Genomic DNA, 24,984 nt, shown 5'->3' on the forward strand with positions numbered 1-24,984 from the left:
TTCAGTCCTTCCTCAGCCTAGGAGATGAAGACAACACAGCAGTGGGTGCTGCAGGTTCTGCTTCAAAACACTCAGCTCTCAGCACAAACCGTTCTGGAGCCACAGCACTGCCAGCCTGGGGAAGGCAGACTGAGTGGCCACACTGCCTTGGGCCTGGCCATTACTCACTACCAACACTAAGCTGCAATTACAAGCCCTAAAGCAGCAGAGAAGCCTGCTAACAATTAGAGGAAAGAGTTAATTAGTAGAGTTTTTACCACTTTATAGCAAAACCCCCCTCCAGAATGGTGTTTGCACAAGCAGCAGATACATATTTAAGTAAATATGAAATTCTGTGAGGCTTCTTTCCTTTGAGTTACTTGGGAAGAGATTTGTGTTAACAGGTAGGGAAGGGGAAAACAGAGTTATTCAATATTTGGTTCAGTGTTTGAATTTCTGTAAGAGACAGATTTTTCATGTTTAGGGCCAAAACTTTGACAACTGTTGAAGATTTGCACATGATCAAAGCAGCTCCTATCACTCACCTCTGCCATTTCTTTCACTTTCTGCTCATAGAACTCCTGCTCCAGTAGCACAGGTGGCAGGAGGGAGAGCTTGTCATAGGACCTCCAGTGCCGTCGCTTATTCTCCAGGAAGAACATGCGCTTCTCAATCTTCACATCCCCTGAAGCAGAGTTAAAGGCTCAGTAAAAAGGAATGGAGCAGCCAGAACAAAGCTTAAACCCTTCTTCCTGCATACACCACCAGCTGCAGACTTCCAGCAGCTCACACAGCACTTTACCAAGCAGAGGTGCTAATGAAGAGCATCTCCAAAACAGATACCAGTGACAGAAACTCAGCTCTTTTGGGACCACATCCCCTTTCAAGAGTTGCTTTCTGCTGCAAGCCAGTTCTGCTTACAATAACGATGCAGAGAGCACAATACTCATAGCTTGGCATTTACCTTGCTCAAATTTGAAGTCTATATATGAATATTGATTCATTTCTTTCCTTCTTTTTCGTTTCCCGCTGGTTTCCGGAGACAGCTCCTGCCACTTTTTGATAGCATCTGAAAAGGCCTAGAAAACAACATACAGGCTTAAATCCAGTGCCTGGAAGAAAGCAGGAGCACTTAATTCAAGCTGAAGCACAGTACAAACATGGGCACAGGACTGATGAAAAACTGGAAAGCCAAACACTCCAAAGAGAGGCAAATATACATCCTTCCTCTGCCCACCTTGTTGCTTTACGTACTCAAAGTAATTACACCATAAAAGCAAAGCAGGTGAATGATACCTCGTAACAGCTCAGCTGTTAATATCAAAGTAGGCACTAGCTGTAATAATCAGAGCTGGTTTGGCTTTATTTGTTGCTGGGTTTGGCATTTTGTTTAAATAGGTGAGGTTCAAATACTCAGTGCTCAATCAATCAAGTGAACAGACAAGAAGTTTGGTTTTAGTTACGTCCTGGAAGAGCAGAGAAAGAAGCTCAAGCAAGGGAATATCAGAGGAGCAGATCTAAGGCAAAAACTTGACCCTATGGTGACACTGAGTTTGCTGATCCTTCAAACAAGTGTCTTTGCATCTCCATGACAGTGAAACTCTTTTATAAGGAATACAGAACTCATGGCACAAGTTATAATAAGACAAAACAGGACAGTGATACTCAGGCTGCTTCTTAATTCCATGCAGTCAGTTAACCAGCAGCAGCAGTTCAACGTTTTAAGATTTAACAAAATGTCAGAGTTTTATTGGCAATTATACTGCACTTCAGTGGCGACATACAGGAGCACTTCCCAGTTTAATGCATCACCCACCATGAGCCAGCTCGTGTTTCCCCAGCTCTCCTATTAGGGAAAGTAAAAACTTCCTGCAGCCTTCTGTCTGGCCAATAAATTTCGAAAATCTCTACTAAATGGATTAAAACTTCTTAAAAGCAAAGGAAGATTATTATAAAACCCATAACCACGCAGCAGCAGATGGTACAGCGAGGCCAAAGCCATCACAGTGCTCTCTGCAGACGTGGGAGATAAGCCCAGGAAAGAAAGCAGACTTGAACTGGAGCACCTTCCGTGTGATTGCATAGTGTCCCTTGAGCTCGTGCAGCGCCCACTTGATGTCCTGGCTGCTCAGCATTTTGAAGTCTGCCATGAGGAGATCAGCTGCCTGAATAAAGCACCGCTGGTCAAGGGGGGCGAGTTTGGAAAAGTCAAAGTAGTCCACTTTAGGCACCTAAGGAGAAAATGGAAAAGGTTAAAAGGCTGCTATAAATATACACAGGAATGCCAGAAATGGCTCTCTCAGTGATCAGGAGTTTCTGCAAGACTACCCAAAATTCAGGTGGCACCCAGCTCTGAGCACTTAGTACAGTGTGGGTGCAAAGTCTACTGGCCCAGGCACCTCTGCAGGTGACCTACACAAGGTAAAATGTAGTTTAAAACCACAGTGTGTGGCTGCCTGAGACAGTAAGAAGAAATATTTAAATTACTATGAGAGTGACCAGCTTTATTAGCTCAAGGTAGAGAGATGCTTCTTCCAAGAGCAGAATGAGGTATTCAACATCTCTCTCAGGCTACAAAGAGCTATTTCCATACCCTCAAAGCAGCTCAGAGAGAATTTTTTGTTAAATGAACGTTTTAAAATACAAATAAAATCAAGCATCTGTAGGGAGATTTGCAGTTAGGAGGCTGCAAGGCAATGCCTAAAGGCCTCACAAGAGAGACCCGAGGGCCAAGGCTACTTCATGTGACAGAATGATTGTGGAATTCTTGTCTCAGTTATCAAAATGAACACTTGAGATGGGGCAGTGATAGGCAGGCAGGGAAGAGGGGCTCGCTGGAGGCAAAGGAGCAGGCACTGTGCATCTCTGGCACAGCCAAACAGGAAAGGCTTGGAAGTCATCTTGCAAGCAACTAATTATTGCTATTTAACGCGCCTTACACATACCCAGAGGCCTCCTGTGAAAGCCAGGCTCAGTCAAGCACTCTGCAAACACACACTAATCAAAGCAGACATCCCAAGGTCCACTCAAGCTGAACAGACTGCCCAGAGGCAGCAGTGGATGTGGATACTCTCACTTGCCTTTGTCTCATCTTGGCTGGCAAGCAGGCTGCTGCTGGGGTTTAAAACCACTCTGCCTTCCTTCTTTGGGTAATCTGGATTTTCCAGAAGAAAGTTACAAAGTCTGAAAAGATAAATATAGTTACTTCAGGGTTGGGAAGCTCAGGTTCATTTCTCATTTGTCCAATTTTCAGTATCGTATAATTATGAGGTCACAGTCAAAGCCTGCCCTGTAAGGACCAAGGGTGGTTCTGGACTAGAACAAACTTCAAGTAAATGACTGAGAATTAAGCACTTAGAAAATAACCACTAAAATTGATGAAAATTTGCCTAATAGCCTGTAAATGCAGCATATCTGAGGTCCTACCACAAACAGTCATAACTGCCAGGTAAGTGTAGCTTAACTGAGTATTTTACCTTAGAAAAGACTCGGAAAAGGGTTTTCAAATGTCCCATTGGTGGAGAGCCACAAACACTCCAGGAACCTTTCTCAAAGGGCTGCCTGAATCAGGCTCCCACAGCTCTTTCTCAACCCTCACCAAGCAGCTGTGCTGGCTGGGGCAAGTAACACAAGCTGTTCCTCAGTTTCCCCAGCTGCAGAATAAGATCCTTCTGAAAAGAGCCAGGACAAGCAATTAACATTTGTAAAACTATAGGAATGAGAAGGTGCTAGGCTGCAGCAAAGACATAATTGCAGCTAATTTACATTCCTGATGTCAGAAATCAGGCCCTAATTAAGAAATCTGAACTGGCTTGAAGCATTAACCCACTATCAAGGCACTATTACTTTAGCTCTGCTTTCACATTCAAAGCAGGGGCATTTCTTTTTGTTTAATCAGGTATTGACATATTGAGCCAGAAGCTTTTGACTGAGTGTGAATGCTCCTGCACACAAAAGCTGAATAGATGATACCCTGCTAAGAGGGGCTCCCACATCTTATCTTTCACATCAGTTGAAAGTTTTAAGAAGATCATTTCAGGGGAAAACAACAAATATCTTGGCACTGAGCATTTAATAGCTTCCAGCTCCCACCTCCTGCCATCCCTTTGGTAAAAGATAACTGTTTTAATCCAACAAAACAGAAACTTCAAGGAGCTCAGATTGTGGCTCTAACGAAAGGGTTTCAGCAGGGGCACGGCCAGGGTACATTTGAACTATCCTGCATGTTGCCATTTCAACGCTGAGGATTTTGGGGGACGTTGACCTTCAGTGTGTGACAATTAGTTAAGTGGGTCCCGGCGCACAGCACACCCACACTCACGGCACTGTTCATTAATATCTGCACCACAGGACACAGAGCTGGTTAAAAGCCTCACCCCTGCCCAAAACCACTCACCCTTAGTTATTATATTTCAAGCCTGATTCAGCCTGACACACCATAGAGATCAAAAAGACCCTGCCAGCGAGGCTGACCAGTGCTTTGACCCATTTGTTCTCACACAAAAGCTGCAGTGACAACTAAAAAGATGGTTTGGTTAAAGGAATAAAAATATGGAGAAGAAATCTTTATCATCCAGTAAGTGGGTAACGCACCGCTGAGCAGACACTGTAGCTGGCCTACAGGGAAGCCTGGAAGCACCTTTTCATCTCACTGGGTCTGTGGCACACAATGGGAGAGAAGAGATTTCGGAGCAAAAAGGGAAGGAACACATTAAGACCGACAGAAGCCAAGAGTGGGATTTAATTCCATCAGGCTTTGCTAAATCCCCCCAGGACACAAACCCGAGGTTTTTCACACAGTCTGGGAGGGTCCTGCAGCCAGATGCACAACTTCAACAACCCAACTGCCCCTAGGAATGGCTCTGCTTGTCTCCTACATTCCCACCACTACCATCCACCTTGATGCTGTGGGCACCCCAAAGCTGCTCCACCACTGCAGGGAAAGCCCTTTGAAAGACCAGAAAGAAGTTCTAGTCTTGTTCTAGTTGACTTTCTAACCAAGAATGCCTGCTTGGGAGGCACAGCTCCACAGCACAAGCAAAGTAGCAGAATAGGAAACCTATGCCCAGTGGATGGGATCATCAGCTCCTCACCAGTTAACTTATTTATGGCCCAATGACTAATTTTAAGCCTCACGAAATTCTAAGCCTTAAATGCTGCTTGATTAGTGCCCTAGTTAGCTGGAAAGGGCCTTGGATTTATACAAATGAATACTCTGGCAACCAACACCTATTCCTCATTCTTGGATCACACAGCAACCAGTTTGGACATGCTGGAGATAACAGAGAGAGCTGCAGAGAGAGAAAAGAGAGGCCACCAAGCATCAGACACCAGTCACAAGTGATTTACTTCAAACCATCTCCCCACGGTGCTGCTGATGCCAGCACACGCAATCCTGCACTCCCCAGCTTTACCCAGAAGGGCAGGGAGATGATGCAACTCAGCAGTAAGGTTAACCACTTTTTAAAAAAAACTTTTGACTCTAACATGACCCCCAGAAATCTCCAGCATGATGAACATTAAGGTATTCCTGTTAATGTAATTTGGAATGCAAATCTTCACCTTAGCTTTCCTCTCGTTTTATTTCATTTTCTTGCTCATGTTTCTGCTCAGTTTGACCAAAATCAGTCCCTCATCAGATCTCCAGAACCAATCCTACCAGCCCTTAAATGTGTTTGCTCTATTCTACCCCCAAAAAGTGATGTGAGATAATTCAAACAGCACCACTGCTACTTGAGCAAGTAAATGGGATAAAAGTCAATATCATGACACTAAATAATGGACTCCAAGCCAGTGTCAGCTTTACCTGGAAAAGTCCAAAAATCAGTGAAATGAAGGAGGGAACCATTTCTCCCAACTCAAAACTCACCAATCCATCTCCATACTATGTTTTATAGCAGTCAACACCTTAATCCTGACACTCTTTTTAAGAGCCCTAGTAATAGATAAGATAAAATTATATGTAGTATCTTTAAATAAGTAAATTATCTAAAAAGCAGAGAAGCTACAGCACAACAGAACTAGAAAGGACTTAAAACCAGCTCTATTAGAAGTACAAATAAAAGTGCCAAAGACCACAGATTCTGTCAAGGGAGTGCTGAAGCCCCAGCCTGGATGTGCTCTAAAGCAGCACCCCTGGCAGGTGGGGACATGGGAAAGTGCTGCAGTTGTGTGACACACTGTGGCTCTTGGCTCCATACTTACACATTTAAGTCATAGCAGTTCTTGAGGATGATTAATTCTTCAATATATTCCTTCTTCACATCTGGGAATCTTGCTTCCTACAGTAGGAAAAGCTAAAGGTTATGCAGATATTAAAGAAGCTGTGTAACAGACGTAGCACCCTGGACAGGGATTTACATGTCATTAACCAACAGAATTCTGAGACTCAGGGCAAAATGGTCAAGAGATCATTTACAGCCATCCAGCCTTGCTCCACAGGATGACTGCTAACAGCTCTCTCTCAAAGGAAGAGTGAGGGTAGGGATGTGAAAAGCCAAGAGCACATGGCCTAATGAGAGATTCAGGCTCCATATGAATGAACTACAACAAAGAAAAGGGAATATTCACCTTCAGCATGACCATCAAGGAATTCCAGATTATGTGCTGAAATACAACATTCCAAAGCAAAAGGAAATAAACCAACAACATGTACACCCACGCAATGAACCCAGACACACCAGCAAGGAGACCAGAACAGACAACAAACCTTTTAGTGTCATTTCTGTGAAGGCTCTCCCAGTGTTTGCTGCCCTCTCTGGGGTTTCTGTACAGGGACTGCAACCATGTGGTATTTTGCTTTGCAAGACTGGACTGGTCAGGGTTGTCAAGCAACCCTGACCATGCAAGAATAGCCTCTTACCCATCTCAAAGGCACTGATCAACGAGGTCTTACTTGGAAAGAACTGAATTTTATTGCACCGCTACTTAAAGAAATATTTTTGTCAACTCGAGTCTTCCCAAGTAGAATGGGATGTGGAGGGAAGACCTGGAGAGGATGGGCTGGTGGTGGAAGATACAGACACCTAAGAACATGCCTGTTTGCAAGAAAAAATATTCAATAAGCCATTAAAAGAGAGCTTTCCTCTCTAGCAATCAAAGGGAGGAGTGTGCAAACATTAAACACATGAACCACCACATTTTTATTTAGCTTTATCATATATACACCATGCTGCCCAAGCTGCTGAATATACCAAAGGATAAGGAGTGTCCTTCCTGGTGGCTGTTGTCATATCAGTGTCCCTCATGCTAAGCTTCACTCATGGAGCATGTGGAATTTACATACACAAGTCCTCATGGTGCTTATCCACTTCTTGGTAGTGCTGCTTGGAAATGCACACTGCAAGGGCAAACTTTACCCTGGCCATAATGGTGGCATTAACATGGGCATGGACCAACTCCTGTAGGAGAGGCAGCTGAAAGCAGTCCTGGCTCTCAGACATGTCTCTAAACTCTATTTTGCCCTGTATTCCTCTGTTTAGTGTCCCAGGTTTACTCATTTAGCTTTATATCCAATCCTAAAGCACCTTTACAGTGCTGGGTTCGGAATTAACCAGACAAAACCAGACCAGCAGATCCAAGGCGGCCTTTCAGGGAACAGACACAGATTATTTCACGTTAAATGAAAGTTTTCAAGGCAGCTCATCACAGGCTCCTCACCGTGCATGGCTGAGTCTCAGTCAAACAAAGAGGATTTACAGCTGTGTGTTCCCAGCATGTGAGACTCCACACACCTTGAAAAACCTGAAAACATCACGCACACAGGACGCAGAGGAGCCCTGGCAATACTTACTGTCTCTCTGATGAGCAACGCAGTGAGGTCCTGCTCCTGCCCAGCAGCTCCCTGCTCTGGCACATCCCCCGAGCCAAGTTCGTGCGAGCCCCGTGCGGGGAAGGCGGGCCCTGGCTGCTCCTGGTCTCCCCCTGCCTGCTGAGCCGATTCCTCGGGGGGATGCGCCGGCTGCGGGGAGGCAGGGCCCGGAATCCCGTCCTGCTGCGGCTCGGGCCGGGGGAAGGCTGGCCCGGGAGCCTGATCTCCACACGGCCTCAAAGATGCCGGGTCTGCCTCTGGCTGCCCTCGCTGCGGGGCACAACCATTCGCTACAGCCCGCGGCTCATCCCCCGGCGGTGGGAGGTGCCGGGGTTGCAGCTGGCTGTTCTCTCGGGTCTCCTCCTGCACCGTGCCACTTTTAGCAGCTATTCCTTCCAGCTTCTGCTCTGGCCCCCCTTGCCATTGTCGAGCTTCCATCCTTTCCTCCTGTTGAAGTGGAAGGTCTCCATTCTCCAGGCTAATGGTTTCTGTGTTATCAGCAGGCTGTGGACTCCTCTTGATCAGTGGCAGCAAACTTGGGCCAGGCTCCCGGTTACCTGTAAGTTCAGAGCTGGGGCCATTCAGCTCGGACAATCCAGGCTGCTGCAGGGCAATGTCCACACTCCCATCCCTGCTTGGGCCAGCATTGCTCTCCACCATGAGGTTATTTCCACCTCCCTCACTGGGCAGAGCTGAATCCTGCTCATCCTGCAGGTCTCTGCTCAAAGGCTCCACAGCACTTTTAGATCCTCCTTCTCCCACAGTGTCTGCACCCTGCCACGGAGCAGCAGGTCTGATGACATTGGGACGCAGAGGCTGCTGATGCTTTGGGGTCTGAAAAGGACACCAACAAGAGAAAGTAGGAATTCTTGTCTGCATGTCAGAATCCTGGCTCCAGATACTTCTGCATCTAAAAAAACCTCTGATGGGAAACCAATAAACAGTCTGTTCAGCCAGATATTTAATAAAGCACAGAACTGCAACCCACATATCTGTGTCATCAGTCTGTCCCCAGGTGCTACGAGAACCCTTGGCAGAACTGGGGATGCACAGGACTTTCAAAATGGAATCATTTCCTAAGCTCACCTCAGTACCCACTTCCCTTCCAGTAAAATAGTGTGGGAAGGAAGAATTAACTGATGACATATTTGTGTTCTCACCAATTTATTTAAACAGGCAGGAACCAAAGCTCCAAACATTGATCTCTGGCCTTGTTCTTGCCTCTGGCAGACAGACTGCTGTATGCCAACAGAGCCTGAGTGTTCTCTGCTGCTGTTTTCAACCAAGAAGCAGAAAGGTCAGCTTTGCAACCCATTTTCTCAGTGCTTCTGGTTAATTTACCAGGAAAGTGGAATATATTCTTAATACAAGATAGATATGAAATGCTGCAAAAATATCAGTGCCTGCAACAGCCCAACATGAATGCGAATAGCATAGAGGAATATAAAGCACACAAAGTAGATATATAAATCAAACAAGGCTTGGTTTGAAAACATCGTCAATGGAAGATCAAGTCCTCTTGCCAAGCATCACCTTGCTGGATTCATACAGACAACTTTGAGCTAAAACCTTCATCAAGTAGAACTTAAAACTACACAATGCAGTTTCATGGTCTGGTTCTCACCTCCTGTGCCCAAAATATGACTAAATTAAGCCAGCAAAATGCCATCATTTCACTGTTATTTCAGCCATTCTAAGCAGATTGCTATCACCAGGCAGGACTCAAAAGAATGCATCACGTATTTGCACAAGACTTGGCTATACAGGCCAGGAATACAGCACAGCAGCTGCAACAATGAAAAATCACCTCTGCTAAGATGACTATATCATCATCATCATCATCCTCAGCCTGCTGCTTTTCTGGCATTTCCAGCAACAAAGGCAGATCTTCATCTGAGGAATCCGATATCGTGATAAGACTTTCATCTCTGTGGTTTATCCAGTCTGCAGAACAGTAAGTAAACTTAAAGTTAGATGTTAGCTCAAGGTCAATAACTGGAATTACAGGGCCCACGTAGCACTGAAACATCTGAGAAAGCAATTTTCCCATTTGCACTGCAGGAAGAAGCATTCAGAGGTCACCAATTCCTCTGCAAGGCATCGTTACAGCCACTCCTGCATCCCTCAGCCTCCAGCAAAACACCTGCCCAGCTTCAGCTCATCACAACAGCACTGCAGGCACAGACACTGACACTCACAAAGAATCTTCTACCCCAAACTCTTCACAAGTCAAGCTGCTGCAAAAGTTATTACAGACAAGACATGTAGGGAATACTTTTGCAGAGAAATCCTGAACTTTCAGTATCTCAGGGACATTGCAGTTTTTTGGTTAAAGTGCAGTGCATTCTAGCAGAGATAAGGGTCTTTGTGCAGTTCAGCCTCTTCTGAAAGAGTGAGACTTTGCAGGAATACCTCATGCAGGGGTGAGATAAGGCTTGTGGCTGTGGGTGCAGAAGATATCCTGCTATTAGATGACAACCTTGTGCCCCAAGGTTTGTCAAGAATGGAATATAGATGCTACTCAACACAGCTGCTGGAATGCTGGAGAGACATTCAAGCAGAAATAGAGGATTTCTGTACAGCACAGAGAACATACAACTATGCTTTCCCTAAAATCTGATATGTTTTGGCTTATTTTTTAGCGTGAGTGTTCATTTATCACCTCTCAGGCATACAGAGAAAGCCTCATTTTGAATTCCACTCTTGAGGGAATGGGTGCCAATGCACACAGCCCCATGAGGGCACAAATTTAGGGTCAGCCTGTCTCCTATGGGGTTCTCAGAAGGATGGCTCCTCCTTGGATCTGCTGAAACACCTCTACACAGTGTTCTCAAGAAGTCAGCAATCTCCCTTGAGGCAGTACAACATGAGTAAGATAAGAGCCAAATATTTTGCATGCCTGCATAACATGAAAGAGTTTCTGTAGGTGGCTAAGTCAGTGTAACAGAGTAGTGTGTGATATGGCAGAACAGACCTCCAGCAGCTCCCTGAAAGTTCAGTGTCTGTGAATCCTGCAGCTCAGGAGGAGCTTCACAAGAATGTTTTGGAAACAGGCACAAGTCAGTACTCACCTTTCCCTCTGTGACTGCTGAAACTGTTCAAGTTAATGACTTCTTCATTCCCACCTCTCTCTGCCATTTTAAACAGCTGCACCCCAGAGTGTCAGTGTTCCAGCATGGCAGTCAGGCTCACATGAGGAACTGGAAGATAAAATAAAACCACAAAGGGGTCAGGCAAACTCAGATTGATTCTAAGGGGGATTTTCCAAGATTTAGCTGCTAAGGGTTCTCCTGGCTCTCCCAGCAGTCTCTCCACATGAGCATTTTTCCGTACCCCCCTCTCAGGACCTGAAAGGAGATATATTTATTATCTTGTATTCCAACAATTAAGACAGTTGACTGAAGAGTGCAATTAGCCCTGAGAAGTCTCACTGGAGGAGCTATGCTGTCACAGAAAAGGAGGAGAGATGCAGTTCTATCCAAGCAGGACTCAAACCCACTGAGTCTGTGCATCTTCTCTTGTTTCCAGTCAAAATCCAATGCACCAACCCACACAGTGGTGTTTCTGCCACCATCAATTGGTGAGAGGGGCAAAATCCCCTTGCCTGAGCTGTCCCAGGGCATCCCCACATCCACCTGCATCTCACACCCCCACTGGAACCATCCCTGTCACACTTAATGCCAGGGAAGTCCTGCACAGCCCTGAGGGGAACAGCCAACAGGGATATCACCATGCCAGCCTGAATCCCCTGAGTGCTGCCAAGCTGAGGCCAACTTCCAGAGCCATCAGAGATGCTCCAAACTCACCCCCACAGCCCCCACGTTATTGGCATGCCAGAAGGAAGCTGCACCCCAGGCAGAGCAGTGTCAGTGCATGGTTTGTGCCTGCCCTGTGAACCAGCACAGGAACATTCCAGAGAACACTTCCTTACCACCATCTGCTACCCTAAAGAAGAGATTTCCCTGATTTACAGTGAGGGTTTGGTACAAATTCCAGGAAACACCATCTGTTCTCACACCAAAAGGAGAGCATGACAGGAATCAGGTTCCTTCACAGGACTGGGCTTTTTGGAACTAAACTTTGCTACCCCCACCTGTTCTCAAAGAGTCACAGTGAACAGGCCAGAAGCTCCCAAACAGGATTAGGGGGCCAAAGAAATCACTGCAAACTAAACAGGAGGTTTCCATTTTATGCTCTGTCAGCTTATAGCTCTCCATTCCCCCTATCAGAGAGAGGCTGAACACATACAGGAACTCCAAGCACAATTTGATCATGGGAAGGAGGAAAGAGGGTTTTTTTATTGGAAAGTATTCATCTCCTTATTGCAGCATACAGGAATCTGTACTATTAAATATTTACTGATGCATAAGCTAGAAGAAAATGGTGGGTCTGCTATAAAATCCTGTTTGCTAGTACACAAGAGCAATATAAATTCCCCCTCAGTAATTCTACTTAACTTCCTCTGCAGGGAACAGGATTTGCAGCTAGGACAGTTAAATGAAGAAATGAATTCAGATGCACAAGATACAATAATAAAAAAAAATGAAAATGTATAATTTAGCACTTAAAAAAGCCCAAGAGCCTGGGCTTAGAGCCTGAGGGAACCTTCTTCAGAGAGCACCTCCAGCATAAGATTTCAAGGCTTGTCTACAAACAGCCACATTCACCTGATTCCTGATCTGGTGATGGTCCAGTTTTGAGTGGGAAATTGGGTGAGGGAACAGGAAGAGGCCTCTTCTAACCAGCATTACCACAAACATGCAACTACCCCTGTGTTTGAGCCCTGATACCACAGTAGCACATCCAAATTCCAGTAATCAGCTCTGAGATTATTATGGACATACTGGTGCTTTGAAAACACCTGAAAAGCAAGATTTTGGGAGTGTTTCCTCTAGATTCTTCATCTTTTGCCTTATAAAGAGAAATAAATCTTTATTTGGCAGAATGGCACGGAAGTACTGTTCCACCATCACAGGCAGGTGCTGGAGCTGCAGCTCAGGAGCTGGGTGATTGTAAGTGCAAACTTGTTGTGCAAACTCTGGCCTTTCTAAAAGGTCACATCCACATTATTACAGTTGTATTTTCCCTGGTACTTGTGAATAGCAATCACCTAGCCCTGCACAGCACTTTTCCATCCTTAGCTGACTCCTTCAGCAAACAAAATCAATTTGTCTCTTGCCATTTAAAAGGTGGGGAAACAGAGGCAGGGATAAGCCCAGCGTGGCCAAGGTTGCCAAGCAAACACAGCAAAGGATTGCTCTGAGACTGGCTGGGGAGGAACAAGGACATTTGTGAGAGCCACAAATCAGCCCTTGCAGCATCAAGTGGTGCAGACAGGCAGGACAGGTGTCTGCTCAGATCTGTTCCAAGCAAAGCTGAGTGGTTGGATATTTCTCCCCTCCAGGGCTGGCTACTTCACAGTAGGGTGACATCGTAAATGCTCAGCACAGCCATCAAAAAAAAAAAGAAAAAAAGAAAAAGAAAAATAATATTAAAAAAAAATCTTCTCCCAAATAGCTCAAATGATGCTTTGTCCAGTGCTGGCTAAACCCCAGCTGTTCAGATCCAAGAATGATGTACAAGCCACAAGACTAAGGTTGTATTTTCTCAGGTCACTCTGGTTCCGGTAGAGAAGAACTTGCACACTTAAACCTTCAGCAGAGAGAAAGGGGTACAGGGAATAATCTGAAATTAAATTTGGGATAGAAAACCATCTGCACTTCCATACAAGAAAGTGTGCACACATCACCAAAAGACTCAGTGGTTTAAAAGCAGGAATATAATAAATAGCATTAACTGTAATACACAGTCAAGGCAACAACAAAAAAAGCCAAGGCTGGAAAGAACTGGCAATTCTTCCTACTTCAAAACAGACTGAATAAAACCCCAAGCAGCTTATAAAGCCCTGCTTTGAGGGTAAAAGCCAAGATTCCACCAAGAGCTAGCAATTCATTTTGTCAATACTCAATACAGAGCTGGAGTTTAAACAAATATCCATAAGCATGGGCCAGTTCCATCTAGTGGCGTGAATAAGAAGTTTATTCATGTTTATAGCACCAGGCCACCAAGAATGTGAAGTAACAAGATCAAAGCCACCCTGGGGTCTTGCCCTACATAAACAATAATAAAAAAGCAAGGAAGACAGATGGAAAGAAGCTCTTCTACACTACCTCAGTGATTTCAGTGCCTATTTATAGGCAAAGAATAAAGCTACCTATAAGCAGGCTCTAACATGCCCATCAGCTTTTCTGCAACACAGTCAAGGACAGGAAATTAGAGCTGTTTTAACAGCAAAGTGTCAATAAACACTTTCCAAGCTTTTTACTTTTTCTTCTTTTCTTAAAAGGCTCCCACCTGCACTACAGCCCATCAAACTGGATTAGGACTTGAATCCCTGTAGCAGTATCCAGGTGACACAAAATTCTCATCATGACTTCTCTGACACTCACTGACTGTGCAGTGGGGACCCACCATGCTGAAGATGTGGTCCCACCCGATTTCATCTCTATATTACTCCACGTACTCATAGCTCAGCCACAGAACATCCTGACTTGGAAGGGACCCACAAGGATCAGAGTCCAGCTCCTGGCCCTGCACAGGACATCCCAATAATCCCACCCCGTGCCTGAGAGCGTTGTCCAAATGCTTCTGGAGCTGTGGCAGCCTTGGGGCCGTGCCCATTCCCTGGGGAGCCTGGGCAGTGCCTCACCACCCTCTGACACAGCACACCCAAGTTGTTTCACTGTGCACACAATAAAATCCTCCCTATTATGGCTTTTCCTACAGCGAATTGAGAGGAGAAGAATGCATTAACAGAACAGCTACCAGGAAAACCAGAGCCCACCAGGGACTTGGGTTTAACAGTTCTCTGAACTGACAGGACCTCAGACTGACAGCTGAGGTCACAGGGACTTCCCGGACAAGCTCTTCAAACATGCAAAAATATCATCCACAAAACCACTGCTCCCAACCACTACTATGAGGTAAGGGATCAGCTGCTACGAGGTGAAACAGGTCTCAGGAGCACACAGAACGCTTACACAAGGATTTCCAAAACCCATTCAAAATCCTTTTAAAGACCACATGACATATTTTTAGCTTAACCTAAAAATAGCCACCATCGGTGCTGTGCATATATTTAATCTCCTGATATTTGAAGGCGTTTCTGGACTGCAGTAACTGGAGCAGAACTCAAATCTGCTCCCTCCACCCCACATTTGTGCTGTGATGAGCATCTTCAGATGGTGCTGGAATTTAAACTGACAGTCAAGGGGATACTCCCCCCCTTCTCAACACAGTGTAATGTAATTTTTTCCCCCCACTTACAGCATTTGAAATCTTGAACTCCCACATATCCAAGATGGGACTAGACTCAAAGTGCTCGTCTGGCTCCAGCTCAAGGCAACAGGACTAGACTGAAAGCAGGGGAGGTAGGAACTGAGATCCCAAACGAACAGGGGGGAGGGAAAAAAAAGAGCAACTTGAAAGAGATGTCAGCAACATCAAATCACTGTGTTTTAGCCTCTCCCCCATACAGAACACCACTGTTGCTCACCTACACTGACAGAAGAGCATCAACTCCTACTTTGTGCCTGCAGGCAGCAAACGTGTCTGCTGGTAGCCTGCGAGCAAGGTGAATTTCTGGCTCATTTCAAGCTGCTAAAACAAGCTACTTAAATAATGCAGGGCTTATGACAACCACCAAAATGAAAAGCTAAAAATTCAGTCCTTAAAAAAAACACAACAAAAAAGCAGAAGGGAAATATACCAGCCTGACTTACTGTCAAGCACTTCACTGAAACATTTCAAAGAGTTCACGATTTGCTGGGGGCTGCTCCTTGTAACAGGCTCTGAGCAAAAGCAGGGGGAGTTTGACAGTGGTTGATAGTGTTAAGCAGCATCATCCCAACTGAAAATTAGAAATCCCCTGATCATAAGCCCAACAAGAACTGCTGGGCACAAACAAATCCTATTTGCTATGCACAAGGCAGCTACTGCCACTGCCTCACACCCTGCAAAGGGACAGAGCCAGAGGTCAACACGTGGGGCTGCAGCAGGGCTCCTGCCAGCAGGTTTGCTCAGTTCCAAGCCTGAGAAAAGTGGAAAAAGCAGTGATTCCAGCCCAAAAGCCTTACCCAGGCCTCTGAAGGCAGGAGTGTGTGGGCAGTGGCTCGCAGGAAGGACCACCTGGTTTCCAACAGCACAATCTCCTACAGGTATTGGCCAAAAGCTCCTCTCAGGAGCACAGACCAGGGCCAGACTGATCACAAGAGCATCCACACAGCTCTGCCACCAATTTTTGGACCCACAGCACGTGCTGAAGAGAAACAACAAACCTGAAGATCATTTAATAACAGATCTGGCTGGTGAGTTATAAAGTATTCCCAAAGCGTTCCCCACATTAGCAGCTGGCTTGGTTTACCACACACACACTTTCTGAGAAGGGGAAGACAATTCCTGAGATGTGAGAAAAAATCAAGGAACAGAAACTGAAATGAACAATAGAAAGAGCCAGGTAACATCTCTAGGGCAGAAAGCCACAGAACTGGTTTCACCACCCCAAAACATAAGACAATATAATACAAGAAATGTTTTGTGGCAAATAAATCCAACCTGAATGTTCACCTCCCCTGACAGACAAGACACCCAACACACACAGTTCAGAAAGAATCCCAGCAGAGCAGCTACTATTTCCAAAACCACACCAGCCTGCAACTGGCTCCAGCAGCTCCAGGGCAGGTCATGAATGAAGATGGAAAAGAGGAATGAATCTGGCAGCAATCACAGCTTCCAGTTACCTCCCAAAAGTTCCCTGTTCCTCATCCTCTCTTAGCCAAGGAGAAAAGCACTGCAGGGAGTGATGCCCTTTCCTCCCAGGCTCACCACTGGCAACTGCAGAGTCAGGAGGGTGGCCAAAAAGAGATGCTCCAAAAAGAGAGGCAACAGATTAACACAGGCTACATCTCCCTGTTACTGCTCCAGGCTAATGAAAATTGCTTACTCAGGAGCAATCAAGAGAGCAGATATTTAGGGATTACTTGGCTTCAAATCCCCAACTAGATTTTTCCCCATTTTTTAACGTCTGCTCAGGATTTACAGGCAATATCTTGGCTGTCTGTACATCACAAGACTTCTCATCAACCTTACTTGCAGTTCATTTCATCAAGGTCGCAGTATCATAATTATTAATCATAATTGTTTGAAGTACCCAATCATCATTTTTACCTGAAACACAAAGTACAAGAGGAAAGAAATGCACCCAGTTCTACCTAATTCACCTAATAGCTGGCCACATACATTGGCACCAGTTTTCCTTCCCAATCCTGCAAAATACTTGTATTTCCCTAGCAAAATATCTGCTCTATGAGCTACTCACTAAAATGTAAGACTGTTTTGAAACTGCTACATTCATTTTCCAAAACTAGACAACTCAAACGGAAGTTTCCCATTCCTCTGAGCTATTCCCTGGTGATTGGCATCAAAATCAACTTCTGGACACTTCAGTGCCTTCCCATGACCCCCTTCAGTCCCTCTGCCAAATAACAGGGCTCCATGTCACCCCATCTCCCTGACCAGCACGAGACTCCTGGTTTTGATGCTAGCAAAAAACCACTCTGCACAAGAGGTGGAAACCTTTGGATCTGTCATTCCCCTTCCCTGCCATCCAACTGAGTCCTGAAGAAAACAGTTAAATCTAGTTGGAAAGGAGAGTTAATGCCATTACCTTGAGCAGCTCATTTTAAGAGTGAAGTGAAAAACCAAGGATTTGAGGGAGAAAGAGGTGCTCCTGGAGTTAGTTCCTGTAAAGGGCAGTACTCTGACTGCCTCAGACTTCTGGCATGTGCAAGATCATCCACTGTAATCCCCTAAATCCAAAACCTCCCTCCCACATCACAAACACAGGTGCCAGCTTGGCATTTCATGTTGATGCAACAATTCAGACACTTGGCTACAGACCTACACACAAACCCAGCCCTGCTCTGCTCACAGCCCATTTCCCAGACATCATTTAGACGTTCTGATTTTGTAAGGGTGGGGAAGAATGAAGAGCATGTGAAACCACATTGATTTTGCAGCTCTGTTGCTTCCAGAGCGAGTTTTACTTCCAGTTTCTTTTCCCTGAACTTACATGTCCTTTCCCCTCCAGGGAGAGGCCAGGGGCTGCTTTGATCAGCACCAAGATTCAGACACCAGTGGGTTTAAAGAGCTGGACTGCACAAACCCCCAGGTGCTGCACACACCTGCACAGCTCCACACAGCATTTACTGCAGCTGCCTTCTCTTGTCCATAAACCCAGCAGCCACATGGAAAAGAGCAGCAGAAATGCCCTGTGAGCCCCAGGATACAGAGCAGAGTACTCCTCTGTTACTTGTACTTCACAGATCCCTCCAGGAGAAAGGACAGAGCATTTCCTCTCCAAATCCTCAGTAGTTTTCCTACCTTTTTTCTTTTCTTTTTTTAAGGGATCCTGAATGCCACTTTAAAGAGCTTAACAGAACAAAGAAATCCAAGTGCAACCTTTTAAGCAGTTATTTAACAAGTTGGATGAACATCTTCAGGAGCACTCAGGTTCTTATCTTAGTACTGTTTTCACTGGAGAGGAAACAGAAATAAGGGATTTAAGGTTGCTGGGACAGGCAGTGGCACTGACACTCACACTGGTGAACAACCAGCAGCCTGCTCAGCTCACAGCTCTGTTTGCAGGGACACTGAGAGCAGGGAAAACCAGGCTGCACACAACCAGCAAACTGCTGTGAAAAGAAGCAGTGAGGGATAAATAGACCAAAACCAAGAGGGCTGGAAAGCACAGTCAGGTTTAGTTCCAGTGGCAGCCAGAGGACTTGAAAATCACATGGAACTGATAGGCTCTGATTGCATCCTGGATGTTGGGCAGCTTCCCATCAGACCAGCTCAGGAAACTGCCTAAGCTGCACTTGGGAAGCTGTGTTCCAGAAAAAATTACTAGCATAATGCCCCACCAGGAAAAAAATGTGGAAGGAAATGGGGTATTTTTGTATTTTATATCATTTTAAATGTGACCCAAACTTATCACAAAAAACTTTGCTTTCAAGCACAGCACACCTCACCTCGTTCACAAAGCTGCTGACAACACAAAAGCTGAGACTTGACCTTGAGGTGGCACACAGGGAAAAAAACCTGACTTACTGCAGCAGCCCACCCTGGCAAAAAAAGGTCTCTGTCAATCTGCACAGCACTTTCAGAACTATTGACTTAAAAGCCTGCCCCCAACCCTTGCAGGTGTCAAACATCCCAGAGTGAGTGACTTCCAAAAAGAATGACTCCCCAGGTCACATATCCTGGTTACAACAGCCATGCCCTTCTTTAGGGCCACATTAAGCAGCTGCACTTGCCACAATTCCAAAGGTCAGTGGCCAGAAGCTGTGGCTTCATGTTCAGAAGGTTTCACTTCAATACCTGTTAAGGATAGTCATGTTCCCATACCACAGCTTGTTTCTTCCTCTCACACTGAGCTCCTCCAGCATTCCTTACAGATTTGAAAGGAAATGCCCTGGAAAACTGTAGGATTTAGATCAGATACCCTCCACACATCCAGTATGGTGGAATTGGGAGAACAGAATTAAGGTGGTAAAATAAACTGCAAGAAGGGGCAAGATCTTAAACTACAGCTTAAGCTGATACAGCCACAGCCTATCCCCAACACTCAAACTACACGTGCTCCTACTGCAAGGTCAGGCACTTTGAAAGATGTTTTTACACAATCAATTAAGGGTTTAAATATATACAACAGCCAGTATAGAGCCAGACTGGGCCAATGGGCCAAACTCACAGTGATAAGTCTTAAATGGCCTTGCCTACTGAGAGTAAAATACTGACAGAAACCTTGTAAGACAGGTGCCATCACCTGAGCAACAAATCCATGCTTTGCACCAATTTCTGCTGGAGAGAGTAAAAAATAAGCTGCCTCTTGCACCCAACAACTGCTGCAGGAGGAGCACTGCCACAGAAGAACTGCAACTACTTCCTTACTGCTCCAGCACCGCAGATGATCACTTGTCAAAAGATTTTCCAGACAGCCAGCAACAGCCTTTGTAAAACTGGGTTTAGTTTTGTTTACAGCCACGTGTAGCCTTGTGGCCAATTCCAGCCCAGCAAACTCCCAGTGAAAACCCAGGGCAGCCTTCCAGACTCATGACAGTTGTCCAGCCTGACTTCATCCATGTCACGTGGCAGTGGCCACTGTGGAGTTTGAGTGAGTTAAAATAGTAGAAAAGCTAAGAGGCTGCATTTGAGGTAAGTATCACTGTATCAGAACAGAAAACAGTGAAATTGGATGGTGGCTGGATTTAGAGATGCTCCACATTCAGCATGAATCCCTTCTGAGACTACTAAAGCTCACAGATGAATGAATTATGAGGTAAAAGGCAAGGAAAGAAGAGCTGCACATGAATTCTCCAGGCCCATAGTCCTGTAAATTAACAAGACTGTGTGGTAACCACTAATTCCAAGGCAAACAAACATTTCACAGACACAGGACTACAAAAACCACCACAGGCCACAGCCAGGAGGTTACGCAGGCTGCACTCAGAGCAGCTGCTAAGGACAGACTGTTTCAGGCAGTGAATCCTGTGCCCACCCTTGGTCAATACACTCGTGTCCAACACCAGGTGAGTCCTCACAGCGAACAGAAATTCTCTTCCTGGGTGTTGCAATATCAGATTATTTAACCACCTGGGTTGGTGGGTCAGTAAAAACAGCCACAAACTGCTAAATAAACAAACACATTGAGCTGAGGAGCACTCTCCAGACACTGTGTCCAAGGCAGAGGCGCGCTCCAGCCGTTGTGAGCTGGTCTGTGCTAGTCCTGGCAGATCCAAGGGCACCTCCCAGTTGATACACAATGAAGCCTGCTCCACTACCAAAGGATTGTGCTTTAACAATCTCCAGAGAACTATTTACATTAGCAAGTTACTGCTCCCAGGTCTTGCTCATCCGTACCTGGAAATCCCAGCAGCACAGGAGGCATTAAACGCCCTGCCCTGCTGGTTTCCTGAAAGAAGGAAAGAGCTGCTTTTCCTGCCTCCCCATTATGCTGCTGCTGTCATCTCCCTCTAACTGCATTTCAGCACTCGACAGCAGAGCAGGGAGAGGAGGAAAGTCCTCAGCAGCATCATGGCTGTGCTGCAGGCAGCTGTCAGCACTGCTGTCCCTTTCCTCTGCCAACCCCCTGAGATGAGTTTGCCCGACAGAGCTTGTACTTGCCAAGGGGTACCTGGGCCAGTGCTCTTTCCAAGACCAGCCTTCAAGCAAAAATGATCTGCAAGAAGTATCAGGGAGAGGTTTTCCTTCCCCCTCCATCACACGAAAATGCGTGTCTTTGGGATGGGATTTGGAAGCAGAAGTGGAAATCCGTTCCTCACGCTGGTTTTGCAAGGGCTGCACAAACCCAACCTCTGCCTGCTTTCCTTCAAGGAGTAACAGGAGCAGTGCCCACAGCTTGGTGAGAGCACGTCAGTCTGGATAAAGCAGTACAGGAGCCTTGTGCACAGAGTGCTTTGGACAAAACGTTTTACTTGAGGCCATTTTTCATTCTTATATTCATCCAAAAAGAGATTCCAGCCAGCACAGATCCTGACCACCTTTTACTGCAGAGCAGGATCACGTGATGCCTCTACAGATCCCATCCAAACGTTTCTCTGAATAATGCACACAGTGGCTTGGCCTCCTTGGAGGGGAGAGCAGGCTGAGGGTGAGCAACACCACGCTTGGCCTCTGAGGCCAACTGAAAGCACCTCACATCACCCTGGCACCCACAAACACTCCCAGTTTCGTTTCAGCTCATCAACTTCACTCCATATCATGAGGGGCAACCACAGCCTCCAAAACTCACCCTGGGAGCAGCTGGGCACCACCAGCATCAGCACACGAGTGAGGCTCTGTTGCCATGAATTTTCCTGGTTTGCTGAGCGTTCATATTAAAGGAGAAATGTGCAGTTTCTCACGCTGGTGAATTGTAAACACAGGACCATGTTTTGTAAATATTGGCAATGTTATGAATTCTTTCTCCAAGACAAGGGGAGGTTGAATGACAGCCTCCTGGACCAATGTGACAGGAGAGGTGGCGATACCCTTCTCCAATCCATGGTCACCTTGACACAGATATATAATGGAAAAATAAACTAAGGGCAGGGTCTTCTGCCCTGCTGCTGTTGATGCACCCCGATCTGTGTCCCCAGTCTGTTTTCCTGGTTGGGCCTCCACGGTGATAGGGCTCCCTAAAGCCAGAGAGGAAGCCACACATTTAATTTAAATTCCCACTGACCTGGGCCAGGAGCACTGTGAGGTGACATCGTGGCTCAGGGTAGCAGTTGCCCCATGGTGAAATCTTTCCCTAAAGCCCAATGCTTTTTCCACTTAATCAGGCACTGACAGCTCCCCTCATGAACACAGGGAGGGAACCACAGCAGGGTTGGTAATTAGGAGAGAGGTGTCATTCAGAAGGAATATCATTTCCTATCGTCAGGAATTAAGCTTTCTCAAGGATTGTCACGAATTTGAAACTACTGCAAGCCCTTAAGCACTGACCCAGAGGAAAAACATCACTCCCGAGATAGTCCAAAATAAACCTGAAATTCTATAAAAGTGACATGAAGGCTGCTGAGAACGAGATTACCCCAGCTCAGTGAGACACTCATTATCTCTCATCTTGCTGCTTTGGCAAGGATAACTTATTCAAGCCACCAGGACACTGCTAAGTGGCTTTTTTCCACCTCTTTTTCCTGTTTTCTCTGCCTATCCTGCTTAAAAACAAAAATACTCTGGAGTAATGTTGACCAGCCCGTTCTTCAGCTCCTTTTCCAACACAGGAACTCCCAGCCTGAACACACATGACCTTATCTCCAGTAGGGAGACAGCTGCTGTCCCCAGGCAGCTGTGTGTGTTTGACACCTTCTGCTGTATTTAAAAAGGCACCTATCCCCCTGGGACTGGTCCCACTGAGAGTAATCCCAGTTCCATGGAGCAGCTTGAAACCCCACCATCACTTCAGTGCACACACAGACTTTGGAGACAATAACGCCTCATCCTTAAAAAGTTACAAGGACGTCCAATTCAATAATTTAAAGGGAGTCTTAAAATATCTCCAGATCAAATCCATCTGCAAAAAACCAAAAAACAATCCCAAACTTCCAGTGAGAGGAATTAGTTGTGCAGTTCTGACTGTTGCAGAAAGAATGCAGCCAGTGGCAAGCCCCAACACCCAGCACTGCCAGCGCTAAGACACAGTAAACCACTCACAATGGCTTTAGAAAGATATAAATAAGACACCCATTCCAAATTAATGACTGGGAGCTTCTTCCAGCAGGCACTAAACAACACCTGAAGGGCTCCACATCTCTTGCACTTGGGTTTGTGCTACTGCAGGTTGCTAATCAGCTCCTGGCCCCTGGGATGTGCTTCCTGTCCCTCTCCAGCTGCGCCAGAGCCGCCGGGGTTGTGTGTTTGCCCCACCTATTCTTGCCACAGGACTTCTCAGAGATTTGTGTCCAATTTCAAAGCACAAGTCTCGCCGGTGGCAGGAACGCCCACTGCATTCTCAGGCAGACAAAGCACTGCTCTACCCCGGAATTTGAACTTCCGAGGCAGCTCCTGAAACTCCAGGCCAGGGCCAGGCTGCCAGCACCCTGCTGAATCCAGACTGCACCTTCTCACCAGGAACACCTGCCCCAAGTGTTCTTCTAGGAACTGCTGTTCCTGCCCTGTCTGCCTGCAGCCAGAAGGAAAACATCCTAGGAAGCAAGAAAAAGAGATGGAAGAAAGCCTGTTACCACAATGCAGCATCTCCAAGCAGCCTGAATGTCTACAGATCTTCAGGAAATCTGTCTGAGTCCCTTCCCAAGTCTTGGTGTTCCAGGCACAAACTCCTGTCAAGATGATTGTTTATTAACATCCAGTCACACCACATGAAATCTATTAACATGTTTACAATTGCAGAAGGCCTGATGTAAGGCAGTGGAATTTTTGCACAGCATTCATCCTAGAAATTAAAAGCACATACTAAAGCTGTGAATCCCACAGTTCTGGAATTAAAAGCTATCCCTGGAATCCTACTAGTTCTAAACAAAATGGGTTCTATGACATGGTTTGAGCTGCACATTCCTATGGCCCTGTACCTGTTCAGGGATGTACCAGAACCTGCCCAAGATTTGGGTCTGCAGAATGATGACCCTCAGATTTCCTGCCTCACCTTCCAAACAGGTTGGTGGAGGAAAAACCCTCAAGCCATCCTCTCTGAAAGCAGGAGAGGCCACGTTAGCTGAGCATGCAAAGGCCAGGCTAAATGCCTGACAGGGGACACCTGCCTTTCCCTCCACTGCTCCACTGGAAACCTGCAACAGCTCCAAAGTGCATCAAGTGGGAGAGTAGAGGTTGTTAAGAAAGAGGAATCAATCTCCACAGAGACAGAACAGAGAAACAGAGATCTGCCCACAGGTCTTAGGACCAGGACTGGCTCTGCCTCTCAGGCACCAAGGCACTGAGAGATTCCCCCTAGAACTGCTGCCTGAGGCAAAGCAAGAGCCTGCTGTTCCATAGGGAAAGAAACACAAGAGGGAATGCTCTGAAAAGCACATGGACATCAAGCTTTAGTCCCTTAGCATCATGCCTGGATTGTGGAAATAAAAGTGCACAGCAGCCACACTAGCTTTCCTCTTTCAAAGCATCAGAGGTCTCAGGACAGCGACTAAACCGTAAGAAACTGAACAGAAACATCAACTACTAAACTTATTTGTATGAAAAGTGTTCTAAGTATCTATCAATAAGATTCCAAAGTAAGGTATTGGAGGACACTCAAAGACAACACTCCAGGTCATAAAGCACATGTGAGATGAAAGGAAAAACCTCCCAGGCTGGGCTGGCAGGTGCAAGCAGCTGTTATCCACCCAGGTTCCAGCCAGCACAGCTGGAAAGCCGGGGATCCATGGGATGGCTCTTTAAGCCAATCTACATTTTGCCCACCCCAAAGCACTGCCCCGGGCGAGCTCACACTTCTCTCTTCACACACACGCTGGAGCTGCCCACAGCTCTTCAGCCTCAGATGACCTCGGTGGGATCCCAACCTGCCTCCAGCCACATCTGGGGGAACAAGGTCAGCTCCAGGGGCAGAAAAACTCATTACATAATAAATGCAGAGTACATTGACACTTCCAGGCTGTACT

The 24,984-nt window shown here is 46.1% G+C and overlaps 1 protein-coding gene across 6 annotated transcripts in view; it reads right to left on the reverse strand.

The window, feature by feature from the left end:
- The window catches only part of RNF216 (ring finger protein 216), a 76,952-nt gene that overhangs the window by 50,935 nt on the left and 1,033 nt on the right, over nucleotides 1-24,984 (reverse strand). For 5 of the 6 annotated variants that reach the window (XM_063414517.1, XM_063414515.1, XM_063414519.1 and 2 more), the window contains 8 exons: nucleotides 10,861-10,989; nucleotides 9,597-9,733; nucleotides 7,772-8,623; nucleotides 6,184-6,260; nucleotides 3,060-3,162; nucleotides 2,046-2,210; nucleotides 944-1,058; nucleotides 525-664 (listed from right to left, as the gene is read on the reverse strand). In XM_063414517.1, the coding sequence (XP_063270587.1) occupies nucleotides 525-664; nucleotides 944-1,058; nucleotides 2,046-2,210; nucleotides 3,060-3,162; nucleotides 6,184-6,260; nucleotides 7,772-8,623; nucleotides 9,597-9,733; nucleotides 10,861-10,927 (1,656 nt within the window). In that variant the 5' untranslated portion in view covers nucleotides 10,928-10,989. Of the gene's footprint in view, nucleotides 1-524; nucleotides 665-943; nucleotides 1,059-2,045; nucleotides 2,211-3,059; nucleotides 3,163-6,183; nucleotides 6,261-7,771; nucleotides 8,624-9,596; nucleotides 9,734-10,860; nucleotides 10,990-17,513; nucleotides 17,638-24,984 lie in introns of those variants that run through there. The other variant, XM_063414520.1, reaches the window with a different exon arrangement.

This window comes from Prinia subflava, chromosome 17, assembly GCF_021018805.1.
Source record: "Prinia subflava isolate CZ2003 ecotype Zambia chromosome 17, Cam_Psub_1.2, whole genome shotgun sequence".
NCBI classification, from domain to species: domain Eukaryota; kingdom Metazoa; phylum Chordata; class Aves; order Passeriformes; family Cisticolidae; genus Prinia; species Prinia subflava.